The sequence below is a fragment of the Cyprinus carpio genome, chromosome A25 (genome assembly GCF_018340385.1).
Source record: "Cyprinus carpio isolate SPL01 chromosome A25, ASM1834038v1, whole genome shotgun sequence".
NCBI lineage: Eukaryota > Metazoa > Chordata > Actinopteri > Cypriniformes > Cyprinidae > Cyprinus > Cyprinus carpio.
This window is the reverse complement of record NC_056596.1, coordinates 13453329-13471717: the sequence shown is the minus strand read 5'-3', so window position 1 is coordinate 13471717 and position 18389 is coordinate 13453329. Positions and strand designations below refer to the sequence as shown.

Below are 18389 nucleotides of genomic sequence, written 5' to 3'. Positions count from 1 at the left end.
TAATAGTAGTGGTATTTCATTATTATTATTATTATTATTATTATTATTATTATTATTATTATTATTATTATTATTGTAATTTTGGCAGCATGGGTTAAATAGATTTTAATAATAATAATTATTATTATTATTATATCAGAATGATAAAATAAATAAAATTGGTTTTATTATAATAATAATAATAATAGTAATAATAATAAGAGTAGAAAAAAATAATGCTAGTTGTTGTTGTATTTTTGGCAGCATGAGTTAAATAGGTGGTAGTAATAATAATAATAATAATAATAATAATAATAATTATACAGTGGGTATAGAAAAGAATCACCCCCCTTTAAAATAATCACATTTTGTTGCTTTGCAGCCTGATATGAAAAAGGACACAGTTTTTGTTTTATCCAGCTGTTTTTACTCAGTGCAACTTATAACATCCAAGTGAAAGATATAACGCCAACATGTCAGAAAAAATAAATAATCAGAATCATAGAGTTGGAAAAAGAATCACCCCCTCCTAAAATGACTTTAACCTGATATAGTTAAGTATAACATATAACGGCAAGGGTCTATTTTGCTGAATATTTTCACAATTGCAAATGTTACATTGATATTAGTTCAACAAACAAGTAGTTAAGTATATTAAGTTACTGTTGACTGTTTTTGTTCTATTTCACGAATGAAAATATTTCCAAACAAAGATCAGAACAGAAGTGTTATGCATTTTCCAAGCAACACTCAGCGGTTTTGTTACTGAATGATAAAGCGTTATGAAGTGACTTGATAAGTGACTTACTTCCACCAAGTATGCATTTTTCCCCAACATTTCTTATTTGTATATTTAAAATTTTATTTAAAACATTAATCTCATAACATTATTTTGTAGCCGTTGTAATTTTGCAGTGTAAATTCTTTAATTTGATTGGTAACAGCCCTATAGTGTATATTGAATTTCTTGATAAGTTGTAAGAATTTGACATGAAAGATGATGCATACATTTATTAAAGTAAAAAAAATATTTGCCTTTATAAAGGTTAATAACAACCTGGGGTGAATATTAAAAACATGCAGATTATATAAGTATATAAAAGCTGATAGAACACTGATGAAAATATTGCTTATGAATAAATCGTTTACACCACCAAAAATCATATTTTATTTTATTAGGATATTGTCTGCTGATATGAAAAGTTCAGTGTATATCGTAATAATAAATGGCATTTTTGACAGCAATGATATTTTGTTTTATTTTCACATTAAACACGGTAAATATTACATATGAGTAACTGTTTATTTCCATCACAGGTTTGGTCTTAAATTTCACACAAGTAAATATATCTTTAAAAGTCTTAAATTTAACTTTTTTGTATCTGTAGACACCCTGTAAAAATGGAAATTGCATAATTACCATATTGCAAATTTTTCACCCTCCAATTCTCATTCTCAGTTCCCTGAGCATCTTTGACAACAAACGTCAGGACCCCACTGGTTTGACGGCCCTCCTGCAGAGCACGGACCTGGTGGGCGTCCTTCACATGCTGTACTGCATCCTGCTCCACAGTGCCCTCCCTGACTCTCTCTCAGCCCAGGAGCCTTACAGCCCCGCCGTCATCCAGGTGGCCCTCCAGGGGCTGCGCTTCCTCAACACCTTCGCCCTGCTGGACCTCTCAGCCTTCCAGGTATTCATTTCCAGTGTGGCTCCTGTATGTATATCGATGTGTCAAATGGTTGAAAAATTAAATGAATCTCATTTACAAATCTTCAAGTCAAACATACATTTAATTAGTTAGCACACCAAATTTCTAGGTTTTGAGGGCCTAGCTTGAGCACACTGAGAAAAAAAGTATCTGGCTCAAGTGTTTTATAGAGTCCACAAGACCTCATTCACCTTCTGAAAAGTACCGCAGCCTTCGGTGAGATCCTGCTTCTTTGATTCAAAGTCCTGCAGAAGGGTGCTTGTATGTGACTATCTCCTTTGTGGTATGCTGTCCATCCTGTTAAAGTAGTTCAACTCTCTGAAGCCACCCTGTCTGCTCAAAGTAATGCAGCACGGCTTGTTTTTTATCTAAACGCAGCAGTCAGACCCCTGGTTTAGCCTTCAGCTAGCGGCAGATATGTGGGCCCCATTATTCAGCCAGACGTTCTGAATGGTGAAAGCAATAAAAAGCTCTCATTAATGATTGTGTTACGTCTGCGCACACAAACAGGGACCGTAAAGACATAAGCCTCAAAGCTAATGGCCTGCCAGGGTTTCCTCCAAATGCCCTCAGAGCCACTGGTAGGATATCAGTGTATCTTCACAGAACGAAGTTAACCCGGTGGATGTAAACACACCTGACCTTTGACCCCGGGCCAGTCATGTTGAAAGCTCCAGTGAGTAATGCGGACGGAGAGTGGCGTAATGTGCACAAACTCCGGTTGTACTTCAGCCGGCACGATAAAGAGACAAGAACAGTATGGCTAGGCTAAATCATCATGTAAACACCTAGGCGTGAACGAGGAGGGCGGAAAACCTTTGAATTACTTCAGTGTGTTGTTGTAGATACTCTGGGTCTCTCACACTTTTTCAGTTTCCTGTGCCAGATCTTCAGCTTTTTTGATATTTGATCATCATCCAATATTTTCGTATTATTTAGATCACCTTGTTTGGTGTTTTGTTTTGTTTTGTTTTGTTTTGTTTTGTTTTGTTTTGTTTTGTTTTGTTTTGTTTTGTTTTTTGTTTTTGTTTTTTTTTTTTTTTTTTTTTTTTTTGTTTTTGTTTTGTTTTGTTTTGTTTTGTTTTTGTTCTGTTTTGTTTTAGTTCTATTTTGTGTTTTTTGTTTTGTTGTTTTGTGTGTGTTGGTTTGTTTTGATTTGATTTGTTTTTGTTTGTTTTGTTTTTGTGAGACAAGCAAAGAGCTCTGCTGCATTCATCTGCTCTATCTATGTCCAACATATGAATGTTATCCTTACCATACTTCGAACCTAATGTGTTAACCAAAAATTACATTTATTCACAATTTTATATTTACATCATTTGCTGTTCTTTCAATAGTGTTAACAAATATTCAGTAGTGGTACTGAAAAAAATTTTCTTGCTTTTTTTCGTTGTTGATAGTTTTTTTGATAAGATCATTTATTTGTTTTTTTTAATGTAGTAGTTGATGATTCTTAAGAATTATTATGTAAATTATTCTTCATTCTGCATCCTAACAACAGCGATTTTCAGAGTTGCTTGTATGCTGCACTGGCAGTTCAAACAGACGATCTGTTGTGATACAAATCCAGCGTCTTGCTCCCATTACAGATGCTGAGATTTTCAGGTGTTGTTTTTTGTGGTTGTTTAGACTCTCCATCCCATAACACTCTCCTACCCAGCAGAAAATGTCAGTAGATTCAGTGCTGACCCTGAGGCGTTCAGTCATGTCGACATGTTTAATAAATACTGTCTCTAGACCAGCAGATAGCATCTCTTTAGTTTGAGGGAATTGGGGGGGTCTTGAGGTGGGACTACTGATTCCAGAACCAGTTCGAACTTCACGAGCAACAAGTTTCACCTTCTTCTCTTGCAAAGTCAACAGCCTCCAGTGTTGTTTTGGACCCCACTGACTTTCAATGCATGGACAAAAACTGTTCTCCAAAGCCAATCTTCTGTTGTGTTCTGAAGAAGAATAAAGTCAAACGTTTTTTAAACGACTTGAGCAACAGTAAATGATTAATAAGTTTTAATCTGTGTGATCTATTCCTTTAATAGTGTCAAAATCCCTGTATTGCACAAATTTTTTCCATGGCTCTTTGCATTTCTAATGCACAGAAAGCCTTCTTTTCCAGGCTCTGATGTAGGTTTCTGTTGTGTCCAGTGTGTTTTAGGAGCGGAGGGTCTGTCTCTGGCCTTCAGACACATTGTGAGTTCTCTGCTGTGGTACTGCTCTCAACACAGCTCTGAGGAGCTGCTCCACGAGCTCATCATCTGCATCGGCTACTTCACTGTCAACCACCCAGACAACCAGGTGGGATTACCTTCTTTTTATGTTGATCTGTTATTTTGTGGTGTGTGAGTGGGTTTGTTTAATGTGTAAGTATGGTATAGTGTTTGTTTATTTATTCATTTTTAGCATATTAAGCATTCGCACCAAATGTACCCACACCAAACATATACTTTTAATCTGCAAGGATGCATTAAATTGATTAAAAATGACAGTACAGACACTTAAATTGTTGCAAAAGATTTATATTTTAAATAAATTCTATTCTTTTTCTATTCATCAAAAAAATTAAAAAATGTGAAGCAGCAAAACTGTTTTCAACACTGCTCAAATCAGCATATTAAATTAAATTAAATTAAATTAAATTTATGCATTTAGCAGACGCTTTTATCCAAAGCGACTTACAGTGCATTCAGGCTATCATGATGAATTTTTACCTATCATGTGTTCCCGGGGAATCGAACCCCCAACCTTGCGCTTCGTAACGCAATGCTCTACCACTTGAGCTACAGGAGCACTTAAGAAAGAGCATATAAGAAAGATTTCTGAAAAATCATGTGACACTGAAGTATTGATGCTGAAAATTCAGCTTTGAATCATAAAAATAAATTATTTTGAAACATATTAAAAAAGAAATCAAATAAATGCAGCCATGGTGAGCATAAGAGGCTTTCAAAAATGTTGCAAAACCTTACTGACCCAAACTTTTGAACAATAATATATCCACAACAAACATATTTTTTGACGGATCATGTAGTGAATCCATTTTTTTTTAACCACAATGAATTGAATATGATACCATATGTTTTAATATTATGTTCATTCTATATTGGATAATAGTTTATGTAACATCAAATAGTGACAAAATATTTTTGGATTGCAATGCTGCAAAAAAAATAAAAAACGAATTGCACATTTGTATCATATTTGTAGATGTGTAGATATGTGTTATTTTAGTGTAAATGAGATAAAATTATAGTTTTTATTACTATTGTGAATTATTATTTTTTATAATTTATTTAAAAGTTTTATTAGTTTTGTGTGTTTTTATTTGCTTTTTAAATATATAATATATATATAATATATATATATATCTATATTATATATATATATATATAGTTGTTATTAATATTTCAGTTTTAGTTATTTCAGTACATCAAGTTAGGGTAAATGAAAATGATCCATGTTGTTTTGGCAACTAGCTAAAATAAAAATGTTATTTATTTTTATACTGTGTATATATACTGTATATATACCAGCAAATGTTACTGATGGGATTCAAGTGTTGATTCTTGCATTATTGACTATTTATCAAATGTCATATAATATAAACTCTTTTCTTGTTTGACACTGTAAAGCTTCTTTGAAACAATTATTGTTGTAAATAGTGCTTCCATACAGTATCTCAAAGCATATTTGTAGCACTGTAAAAGATCCTTTCCTCTCGGTCACTGAGGTGTGTATAATGGTGGGTCATCATTAGATCAAGAGCAGGTGTACTTTTCTCCGTACAAACAACCGACACAATAGCAACAAAAGGAGGCTGTTGAATAATACAGTGACTTTGCCACCTTTGTTGGCTCTGCACTGTGTAGCAGGAACAGACATTGTTATCCGCTGCCTGGCAGTTGGCCCACTCTTTGTTTCGGCCCTGGTGGAGGGGGGAATGGTGCTGAACTAACCTGGCAGTCCAGATCACAGATCAGCCTGGCATGAAGAAGTGCGAGTCCCTGATACCCTTTGCATGCTCCGTTTACCTGGAAGCTGCCGACAGCATGGCAGGTGTGAGTACGCCACACTCGGTCGGGTTTTAGTTATGCGTGCATCATGTGGAAACCTCGTCTGTGACGTCTTAATGTCCCCTTGGGGGATGGGGAAGGGAGGGGTCAGAGTCCTCGCAATTTATGGGCTTCTAATTTAAAACATTTTTGCTCTTAATTAAAGAAACGGCCTCTGTTTTTATGGCGGTTCAGTCCTTCTGTTCTGCCGCCGTCCAATTTAATTATTTTGATGTAGGTAATTAGCATTTGTTGGCCATTGTTGGGTTGATTTGCATTTTATATTGGATAATTGAATGAGGGTTGATGATTGAATTAAGGGGGGCGTGACAGATGATTGGGCTTTGTGCTCACATGGGGGAACTTAAACGACGAGTGGGTTGGGAATAACGCCTCGTGAATATTCATATCTTCCCAGCCCACTTTGTTAATTTGAAAAATGTCAGGTTGCAGAGTCTTTAAACTTGTGACTTCTCTCCAGGACGCAAGCTGCTTTTTTATTCTGCCATTTGGCTGCATGTCAGGGTTTATTATTAAAAACAGCAGCAACACTGGCAGGTGCTCTGGAGAGAGCTGGAAAAAATGAGGTGAAGCTATTCAGCTAAGATGCACTTTGGCTAAAATTCTTGCTGGTAGGTCATATGAATTTGAAGTTTATTTGATTCACCTACCATGTGTGCAGCCATCACAAGCTGATGTGATGAATTGTGACTTGTGGCATCATTTTATATGGCTGTTAGTTGCCTGTCTGCAGGTGGAAGATTGGTAAGGTTGAGCTCATGTGTCATTTAAACTTTTTTTTACCCAGCGTCACATTTAAGATTTGAAATCTTTTGCCCATCGTCTCATTGAAGCATATTTCATTTTTTTTTATTCCTGGGTAGTTGATTCATAACATTAATCAACATTAATATTAAACATAACAGTTCTTATGGAAGGTATGAAATGCAAGTTGTGTAACATCGTTTCTGTAAAGGCTGGAACATTAATCAACATTAATATTAAACATAACAGTTTTTATGGAAAAAAAAAAAAAACTGAAGATCATCTGATCTAAACAAACTCATGCAGAAACATATCCTAGTGCAGAGATATCCTCAGACTGGATGGATTCATAGTCTGAAATCAGCATATTAGAATGATTTCTGAAAGATCGAGTGACACTGAAGACAGGTTTAATATTATTTCAGAATTTTACTGCTTTTACTGTATTTGTTATTAAATAAATGCAGCCTTGTGAGCTTAAGATACTTCTTTCAAAAACATTTTAAAAATCTTACCAGCCCCAAACTTTTTTCTGTATTTTTTTTTTTTTAAATGCAGCCTTGTGAGCTTAAGGTTTTTTTATATATAATATATATATAATATAACAAATATACTCTTTAACATTGTTTTTATTTTGATGGAAGAAATGGCAAGAAAGAGAAAAGTTACTGCCATGGTTGCCTGCTATATTTTTTAATAATCAACATTGTTTAGTTTTTTTTTCTTATTTGTTATTTTTCCCATCAACTACATATACAGTATGCCTGCAGCAACACCAACCAATCACGAAAAGCACTTCAGCACATTTAAACTGAATTAAATTACATAAACATCAGTGTAGATCTTGGCACTGCGGCCCCGCCCCTCTCGGATAGTTTACTTGATAGGGTGAGGTGCCCTGTTTTTTGTCAAGGCTGTTGTAGTATAGGTTGAGTGTGGAGTGGGGATGTTTGACTCTTTCAGACTAATGTAAGCACTGGCAGAAGACAAAGACGGCGCTGACCCTGGTCTGTCTCGCAGCGCTGCGCTCTGCTTCGGCCCGCCTGTGTTTACATGTGTGCATCTGAGAAATAATGCAGCTCATAAAGGCAGAAAAAAACTACTGGTGAACATTTGTTTTTTTCCACATGGATATTTTCAGATATGCACCGTCATAGCTGATAGGAAGCGTGATTGTACTCAAGGGGGCATAAAGGCTTTTAAATGATGGCCAGCACCAAAGAGAAATTAATTTTTAATGTTACTTAAAGTCAACATGAATCAAAAATAATCTCTGTTTAGCTTTTAACACCCATTCATGGTCTTATGGTGAACAATTCAACAGAGCATGTGATTACAAATTTAAAAATGTCTCTCTATTTTGGCTGATGTCACAAACACTACCACTCAGTCGTTTTGTGTGATTGTTTAATTTTATTTATTGATTAATTTATTTATTTTAAATAAATTAATACTTTTTTTCAGAAAGCATGCATTAAAAGGCATTTATAATGTTTTTATAATGTTAATATTTTGTTTATATTTTGTTTTTTTGATGTTTTTTTTAGATTTTTTATATGTATGATGGGTTTATCATGGGTTTCACAAAAACATGAAGCAGCACAAAAGTTTTAAACATTGATGATAAAGTGATGATCCCACTATTAATTTATAACACCAACATTAATCATTTCCAAGAAATGTTTCTTGAGCAGCAAATCAGCATATCAGAATAAATAACATTTTAAAATATAACAGGCTATTTTAAATTGTAATACTTAATAATATTAGTGTATATTTTGTCAAATAAATGCAGCCTTTGTGAGCATAAGATACTTTCAAAAACATTAAAAAGACCATATTCACAGTACCATTTGCATTTTATTTATTTACTTTTGGATTTACTTATCATGCTAATTCAAATCTGGATCACATTAGTTGATTCTATTCATTATTGTTAATCCAAAAATTAAAATGAAATTCACATGTCTGTAGACTTACTATACACAGTTATTCTCCATCAAATATTATTCTAAAGATTATGCCATAAAAGGGTTTGTCATAACATTTTTTTGTCCAGTCGATAAAGTTGTCAAACTTCATCATGCATAGCTTGTAAGTGCTTCCAGGCAAAAATCAGTTTTTATTATCTATATACACTTGGTGTTTTAGCATCAATAGTGAGGTTACCCTTTAGCCCCTTTTAGCTTTTAGCCCCTACATTTCCAAAAGTGCCAGACTGAGCCAATCCACCACACTCACTGTCTTATCTTTAGCCTCCCATTCTTTTTCTCTTTCACGTATATCTCTGCTTCACATGTTTGATTCTTCCCTACAATTGCAGGTCATCTCCTTTGCCCTCAAACCTAGGGCTTCTAATCCTGGTTTAACTGATATTTGAAGCGCTTCCTTCAACAGTCCATTACTGCAGTGATAACCCAACCCTCGTTGATTAGATGTGCTAGACCACCGCAGGCCTATGTTATGGAAATTCACCAAACATCTTTGATTTTCTTGTAACAGGGATTGTAAACGTTGCAGGCGGACAGCTGTGATTGATGGCCGTGAGGAAGATTTACACCACCCCTGAAGGGTGAACTCAAGTTGAACATACTATTGAATTTTGACAATTTTTTCCAGTTTTTCCTCTGTTTAATTTTTTTTGTTTGCCCGTAAATCTTTCAGAGTTTAGGGATCCATTTGCGTCTTATGCTGTGTTTGAGCATGATCCAGGTCCGAATTGCTTCTCGAGAACAAAAGATTATCTTTCGAAGGATCGAAGATGACACTTGATTTATTAAGTAAACAGTAGTTGTGTGTGTGTGTTATTTTTTGAATGTACTGTGGATAGAGGATGTTTTTTTGTGAAAGAGATGTTTTTTTTGATTTGTGGGGTTGAAAACAAAAGGTGTTTTTTTTTTTGTCTTTTAATTTTATGTTTATGCCCGTGTACCAGTCGTGTTTAGGTTTTGTGGTTGGGTTGTTAGGGGGGGGTGGTAGTTGTTGTTATGATGAGTTTTTTCAGTAACTTCCTCTTCTGAGTGCTCTCTTTGCATCCTTGTATGTAGGCAGACCTCCTGTCTTTCCAGCGACGCAAAGACTTTCTGTTTTTTTAGCGGTTTTGGTTAATTTTTATGGTAGTGTTGTTTTTTTTTATTTTTTTTGCAGGGGTGTAGATTTGTAGTTGTTTTGGAAGAGTTGCTGAGGTGTCTTGGCAGCATGGGACACTTGCGTCGTCATCTCCCATTTATATCGAAAAACAATACTTAGGCCAGTTTTAGACTATACACAAAACTTAAAGATTTATTTTTATGCCATTCTCACAGATAAGCAGTGCGGTGCTGAATAGCAAAAGCATAGCTGCATGTATGTATCCTGTTTAACATGCTGCACTTGGCAGAAAATATAAATAAAATGTACTATAAACCTATTTAGCACTGCAGTCCAATGCAATATAGGCATTTATGAAGCAACATAAAATAATAGAGTGAACTGCTCATCCATTGTGCCAAGAAAATAGCGTAAAAAATAAATAATTAAAAATAAATAAATAAAATTATTAAAAAGTAATAATTTAACAAAATAATATATAAAAATATACCTAATTTGACATTCATTCTGATTTCTATTATATTCTATTTTAATTAATTACAAGTATTTTATTATTTTAGAATTATATTAGCATGCATAGTTTTGTTTCTCTTTGGTCAACATAATAGAAAGTGAACAATTCCAGTAAATGTTTGTACACAAATGTATTTACACTTTTTTTTTTCACAATGTAAATGGGTCTTTATACATCAGTGTGTGTGTGTGTGTGTGTGTGTGTGTTTGTATATATATATATATATATATATATATATATATATATATATATATATATATATATATATATATATATATATTATATATATATATATATATATGAATTAATGTGTGTATATATAGGGGGATCATCATATTTGGGAGCTTCGAAAAGTTTGAAGAACCCTGATTTAAGAAGTTTATACTCTGCCCCTTTGGAGACTGGTATTTATTCTGAACAGATTTAATTAACGTCTCTCCTCACGACGGTCAAGTTTGTAATAATTCTCAATGGCCAACTTCCAATAACCATCATTCATTTCCATTATTAAAAGAAATACTCAATGCAGTACACCAGAAATCATTTTGTTTCCTGGATATATTCTTAATACACGTTTCACAGTAGGAGAAAAACATTACTGGATTTGCATTGAATCCTCGTGTCCGATACAGGATTGAAACAACTATTTGCACCCGCCAGTTCTTTTAACAATCCTAATAAGGATTGTTTTTATATAAAGTATTTTTTTATCGTCATGGCTCCGCACATCCTACCAGTCATTAATTTTACTATCGCCATTCATCTCTCCTTTGCCGTCTTATCAAGTCTTCATCAAAGAGCAAACCCCTGGCCCACAGGTCTCCTTCCTCTTCACCTTGAGCTGCTCGGAGTGTGCTTGTTTGCGTTTCACTGCGTTAACTTTACGCTCACTTTGTTTTCAGTCGACAGGCCGGGAGTTATGTAATGGGCCGCTCGTAAAAGCGTGGCCCCGTTTGAAAACTCCAGTGCTCTCGACTTAAGACCCACACTAGACACTAGGCCTCGTCTCTTCCTTTCTTTATAGCCATCTGTGTTAAAGTGGGGGAGGGATCGCTTTCGAATCGCAAGTTCAAATGCCTGCCGTTGCTTTTATGATGTCAATGACTGAATGGATACCTTTGCATATGTTGGTACAGGAGGACTTGGCTGAGGTCCTAATCCAAGTTTGGGTCTGGTTAGGGGCAGGGTCATTTCTCCTGGCCAGAGGGAGGCGGGTGAGTTCGTTGCCTGGGTTGGGGTGGTAGGTAACCTCTGAGCTCTCAGAGCTGTATGTCTCCCCTTCGCTGGTAGTTGAATTGGGGGTGGTTGTTTTGTTTGTGTGTGTGTGGATGAAGAAATTCTTGATGATTGTTTGTTGGATGGATGATTTGTGGGCGGAATGTCCACAAAACCGCAACCCCCACAGCCCCTCTCTCACATTGGGAAAGAATGGTTTCGCAAACGATTTACGCAAATTCATTCTGCCTTGCAAATTAGTTTACATGTACAACAGAACGCAGATATCTATCAAAAATATACCAATTTTAAGGGAGCAAATCAAAATGTTGGCAACTAATGAAACTGGCGTTAATTTCTAAATCTCATGCAATTACAAAGTCGTTTAAGTGCTTTGTCAGACATTTTAGCATTGAATAAGCTCACAGAACACTGATTAAGATGTTTACATGCAAATAGAAAATGTTGAAAATCTAGCTCAGTTTGAAACCAAAAATCAGCTGTACTTTATATCTACATATTTATATATACATATTAATACATATTTCTGGTCTTAAGGCCTGTTCACACCAAGAATGATAAATATAAAGATAACAATAACTATTAGCGTCCACACCAAGGCATGATAACATTCTGTTTATTATAAGCATGTGCTGCAATTATGTTGACGGCAACTTTAAATACTCAAGCACTTTAAGGCAGGATGGATTCTAATTGGCTGTCAATGTTTTCATAATTCATCAGCTGGAAAAAAAAAATATATTTTGAAAGTGATTCCAAAAATATATCATTATCTGTAATAACTTGCACAACCTCTGAAACGTCTTTTCGGTCAACATCACCAAGACCTCATAAGTTTCAGTCAACAGGTGCTGGTGGTGTTTTGTTGCGGTAGTTTTCAGTAATTAACTGCAAATTCTGATATTTAATGACCAGTTTCCTGATGAATAAAATCAAGTCCTACCCAACATTATTCACGTGGAACAGCCTGTTTGGAAAAAGTTCTTCACATTTAATTTACATTACCTAGCATGTTGTGAGCTTGTTGTATGACAAGTAATCAGTCTAAAGTTCTGAAAACCCACTGGAGGTCCCAAGGGTTCATGAGGTAAACGGGTATCCAAACTCTCCACGTTTGGCCGAAAAAAGACCTTCCTTCATCTCGCCCACCGTTCTGACACTACGCAGCTCCTATGCTGAAAACAACCAGATATTTTTCACCATTTGTTCCATAGTAGCAGAGCAAGAGCATTAATTTCAACCCTGCAAAAAGCTTCTGAATCATGGTGTTTGGTCAACAGATGCCGAAAGATCATGGATGAGACTGTACTCCAGCTCTGAGTACCATTAAAGGGCTCCACGGTGGTTTGTTTTAGTCGTTTCGGCCAGGCATCTTTAAACAGTTCCTAATACAGAGTGACATGGACCTAAAGCCTTTGAACACTGCTGTAGAACTACATTTTAAGGTGCTTCACCCTTTAAATGATAAAAGTAGTGAGTTATTGCTTTGTTTGTCAAGCTCTTAAACCCTTGAGGGGTATTAGCAGAGAAAACCATGGAAAGAGTATTGTTAAGAGTATTTTTAAAATCTTGTAAATCCTGGTAATTTATGTCACCCTGTTCCCTGGGAGTGTTACCCCTCCCTTATGGTTTGCATTTGGGGCTGAGCAGCAATGGACGGATGCGTGTACCTGTAATAGGGACTGTTTAACACCCCCCTCCTTCTTTTCATCTTTCTCTCCCCAAATCCCTCTAGTCAGGATTTACTGTGGTGACCTCCCAACTCTCTGGTTCCCTTCCCGGGAGCCAAGGGCCTTCCCAGGCTCCCAAACCCTCAGAATATGATTGTTGTTGTGTTTATTGTATTTTTTATGTTTTTTTCTCCATTTTTTTCACTTTGTTTAATCTGTGTTTGATTATGGTGATTTGGTTTTAATTCTAAGAGGTGGGCCGGATTTGACGGTGTGATTGAAGGCAGTGATAAATGGGAAGGTGAAGGGGGGCCATACGCCTGGTACAAACTCCATTATGGGTATTACTTCATTTATTGAAGTGGGACCAGGCTTTAGGGGATTATTTGCATGTTTCGCACAAGGTTCAACTCCAAAACCTGACCCACAAACATGCATTTCAGCATGTTATAGATCTTAATATAAAATAGATGGTTCTTAAAGGTTGTGGCCATAGTTTACTGTCATTTCGTTGAAAAGTGATTTGCTACAACCTTCGTAGATGGTCACAGTTTTGTGGTCCCAACTGAAAGGTGCACTTTGAAATAATTTCTTCTCGCCAAATTCTAAGGCTGAGTCACATGTATCCTTCATGAATAACTCAATCCTGCAATGCATTGTGACAAACTCCAAAATAAACCCAATGTGGCAGGCAAGGAGGAAAAGATGTTGGTTACAAATATATTTCATTGAATACTGACAGCTGACAGTTAGACTATTTTGACCAATATTTGTGTGTTATTTTTTTACATTGTGTCAGAGCTGTTAGCATAGCAGTGTAACATAGGCCAGCTAGTAAGTGTTGTGCAGGTTAACCTCACTCACCTGATCTCAAAAAGTTTACTAGTAACAGTATCCCGTTTGGAGCGAGCGAGGGGGTTACATTGGTGCCGTGACCCGGATGGGAGTGAGGTTTGGGGGAGTGAGTGTAACAGAAGCCAGCTAGTAAGTGCTGTCCAGGTAAGCCTCACTCGCATGATCTACAGTGGCATCCTTGCTAGCGCACCTACCTCCCATGCTGGAAACGCCGGTTCAAATCCAGCTCGGAGTGAGTGTTGTTAAGTAGAACCCGAGGGGTTACAGCAACATACTAACGGCAATTGCAAATGTAGTCTCTAGTGTTTTATTTGTACAGCACAGTGTTACTACCTATATAAAACACTCTAGATTGGTCACTTATGAGGTTCTATGTCCAGAATGATGCTTTGTGGATAAAAGCTCAGTAAAAAAAATAAATCCAAAAGGCAGGAAAGTGTTGAAAAATTAATTAATTCAACACTGACAGTTATGAAATTTAAGATAAAACAGTTATGATAAAAAACAGGTATGTGCCATTTAAAGTGGACTGTTTCAATCAGTATTTATTTAACTTTTCAAAGTATGGAGCTGTTAGCATAGCAACATGCTAATGCTAAACTCTATTTAAATCAGTTGTAAATTGAGTCTCCTTTGTGCAGTTTATTTAGTGCGAGTTAGCACCTACATAAAACAATACAAATTGGTCTCTTATGAGGTTCCGTGTCCATTTCAATGCTGGGTAGCAAGGCAGCTCACTAGGTTTGGAACGGAGCTCAAGTGTGTTCTCCCATGGGGCAAATCTGAACCTGTGTGTGTTCAGCGTACATTCTGAGCAGAAGTGGATGAGGCATCCCTGTCTGTGTTTTATGGAGTGTAATTGTGCGCTGGGAGGCACTGCCCTCTATTTCTCCTCTTAATGGCTGTTTGTGTGTTGTTTTAGTGGCAGATTTACATGTGGGACGGGCAGTGAGGGGCGGGTTGATTTACAGCTGACTGTGGCCTCACTGGTTGCGTGTGTGTGTGCGCGCTGTCACTGTGTGTGTTCCAGGTGATTGTGCAGTCTGGCCGCCAGCCCAGCGTGTTGCAGAAACTGTGTCAGCTGCCGTTCCAGTATTTCAGCCACCCGCGACTCATCAAAGTGCTCTTCCCCTCGCTCATCTGCGCCTGCTACAATAACCTGGAGAACAAGGTCATCCTGCAACAGGAAATGAGCTGTGTGCTGCTGGCCACCTTCATACAGGTAAATCGCTCAGCCTACACACCATCATTTACGTGCAATTCAGACTTTGTTTCAAGAACATGTCTGCAAACTATGTATTACAGCTATAAAGGCTATTCAGTTCAACAGTGATATAAAACTGCAAAACAAATCTAAAATAAATCTCAAAACTCAAGGGATTGAAGCGCAACATTATTCACAGTCTGTTTTCCAATATTTAGATTTTCTCATTTAAAAATCACAAATTGTGATCAAAATCTGACATTGTCATTTTCAAATTAGCAACTTTATCCATTACTTAAAAATAAAAAGGAAATTCGTTATTTTTGAAGTTTGTCATTTCTGTGCCACTAGCATAACCATACTGACTGGGAAAAAAGAACAGGCTTCCTTTAACTCTTTTACCATCTTCCATTGGTCAGACAAAGAGTCCCGCTACAAAATTGGATGAATGCTATTGGTTCATCCAACACATTGTTTCACTTTACAGTTGAGTCAATATACAGCTTTTTGTTGTATGTATTTATCTGGGGTAGAAGAATTTTTGTGCCGTAAGCATAACTAAATGGAGCAATGAAATACGTTAATGTTTGTTTCACAAACATGTCTCAAACTATGTTCCAGCCATAAAGAGGTGTTCACACTGAAACTGCAAAACAACTGAAAATCGTTGGAAACACGTTTACCGAATAAATCTTGGGAACAAATGAATTGAAATGCTGCTTTATTCGCAAACTGTTTTTATAGTATTCAGATTCTGAGCTTAAATTAAATATGCAACTTAAACTCGCTATTGTGAACACCCCTTAACAGATTTACTAAAGCAACCTATGCAAAAAAAATTCACAATTGATTAACAAATAAATACAATGCATGTGTTAGAAAATTTTAAAGTTGAGTGTATAATTTTCTTATGTTAAAATAATTTATTGTATCACACTTATAAATTGTTATTGTAATTGAACTGGAATCGAATCAGTTCAAATCATGCCCAAATTTTAGATATATCATCATTTAGTAAACCATTAACAATTTACATTGTAAATTTATTCTTTTAACTAAAATGCAAGTTATTGGTCTATTCCCTGGGAATCGAACCCATGACCTTTTTGTTGCCGGCGCCCCACTACCCCCTAAAAGAAGCAGCTTCCTTTGCTCAAATGGATGGTTTCCTCTGTCCGTCTGAGTGGATGTTCCTGCCACTACTTGAGCCTCCTGTAAACACCCTCTCCCTTCATCTTGTTCCTGACAGCGCTCTCCACACCACAGCACCGCTGCCATTACTTTCACAGAGATTAGCTCCAACTCTAACAAGGACAGGGAATCGTCAACCTGTTCAAACAGTGGAAAGACACTGACAAAACGTTTTCCACTTCATCCAAAACTCAAAAATGAAAAAGTGATTTATTCCTGCGCCACCAACCACTTCACAAACTGAATGTTTATTAAATACATATATAAGGTTTACTTCTAGTTGTTGTGCATATTTAGATAGGATAGAAGAATTATCTGCAGCACAAATGTGACCAAATCTGTTGACTTTGTATAATCTAGGACTGTGCTACCAATGAGAACAAATCGGACAGCAAAGCTTCACATCCAGGTAAGGTCTATATTTAACTTGTTTGAGGGGGAAAAAAAACAAGAATATTTGCTCTCTTGCATCAGTTTATCTTTGCTGCTTCCAAACCCTCATGTTGCCTTCCAGTCATTTTGGACCTGGAGATGATTTTCTTTTACCTGAAAATGCTAGTTAATGCATTGGACTACAACCTACTGACATGGCTCACACAGAGCATAACCACACCCCCCCCCCCCCCCACAAAAAAAAAAATATTATTTTTGTACTTTTTTTAAGGATTTTTTTCCCTACCTTATACCACTTGTGGTGTTTCTGATCAAAAATTACTGACTCACCAAAAAGCTATAGTATTACCAAATATTGGGTGGAAAACTTATCGACTGGTTTTCTGAGTTATCTCAGGTTTCGTTTTGTTTTTTTTAAACTGATTTATTGTAGGCCACCGCAAATGTTTTTGAGTGAACATTATCCACATAAGGTTTTTTTTTTTATTTTTTTTTTTTTTATTTTTTTACTCAAAAAGTGAGGTCAAATTCAAATCAATGGAGCCTGCTATCAATCAGTTTGAAAAACTGAAACAAACCCTGTGCTAATTAAAAGTAAACAAGTTGACAAAAAGTTTGAATCCAAGATGTGGTGATAATATAGCGTAATGTGAGACTTACGAGCAGTCTTTAAAAGGCTGGTCACTTTTGAATGGGAACACCAAAGTAGGTAAAGGATTTTAAGTGCAGAGGAAGTGTTAAATATACATATTATACAGTACATTTTAAATGGGATTATAAATGTTTACGATTGTCAAATGGATCCAGAAATCCACATATTCCATTCTAAAGCGCGTTAGTTAAAATCAATGTCTTTATTGCTCACAAAAGGATCTTTTCTGGCATTGATTTAATGCTTTACTTCCTCTGATCTTTCCCCATCAGAGAAGGGCTGGGCTCCTCTAGACTACTGCGAGCTCTCCAACCGCTTCCCCAGAGACCAGTGGGACGCCGCACTTCAGTTCTTCCTCAAGAAGCAGGAGGAGTGAGCGAACGAGTGCACTGCAGTCATTTACAAGAGCACATTACACACATTGACGATAAGTCGAAATGTACACATGCAGTGCAAAGCTGTGCTGGAGGTGTTCAGGGTACGAATGATGCCAGCAATCAGACCATCATCCAACCTGTCAATCAGTAGTGAAGCATTCCTAGTAGTTAACATATATACATTAACACACACTGAAATCAAACTGACTTCTTACTTGTATTTATAAGCAATAAATGTTTACAGGATTTTCCCTTACATACATTTTTGGACACACTCATAGTGATCTTGTGTCTCACAAAAGAGCAAATCTCTTTCTAAGCTTTCAACAGTTTTTGGATCGAAGGTTTTTTTTTTTTTTTGGTTAGTTTAATTAAGTTTGAGCTTGACTGTGTTGTTCTGTAAATAAAAAGATGTTGTGTAATGATGCAGAATAAACAGTAGCAGTTGTTTAATTTAGGGGGAATGACGAGTTACCTCATCCGTTGGATTTCTTGTTCCAGTTTTCTATGCATAAAGAGGAAGATTTCATCCCGTAGTTGACGTCATGATTAATAATAGTTTTGTTGTTGTTGTGATTCTTTGTTTGTTCACTTTTTTATACTGTAATTAATACACAGTAAAGCTATTCTACACATTTTTCCCTTTGTTTATGCACTTGTTTAATTTAAGAAATGGATGAGTTTAATAAAATATGTAATACTGCACAA

General features: G+C 36.2%; 1 protein-coding gene across 1 annotated transcript in view; it reads left to right on the top strand.

Moving 5' to 3' along the window:
* Positions 1-18389, top strand: part of LOC109108875 (S phase cyclin A-associated protein in the endoplasmic reticulum-like) — a 98933-nt gene extending 80544 nt beyond the window's left edge. Inside the window, exons 27-31 of the mRNA XM_042715923.1 lie at positions 1439-1670; positions 3831-3980; positions 14895-15086; positions 16620-16668; positions 17577-18389. Of these exons, the coding sequence (XP_042571857.1) occupies positions 1439-1670; positions 3831-3980; positions 14895-15086; positions 16620-16668; positions 17577-17680 (727 nt within the window). The 3' untranslated portion in view covers positions 17681-18389. The remainder of the gene's footprint in view (positions 1-1438; positions 1671-3830; positions 3981-14894; positions 15087-16619; positions 16669-17576) is intronic.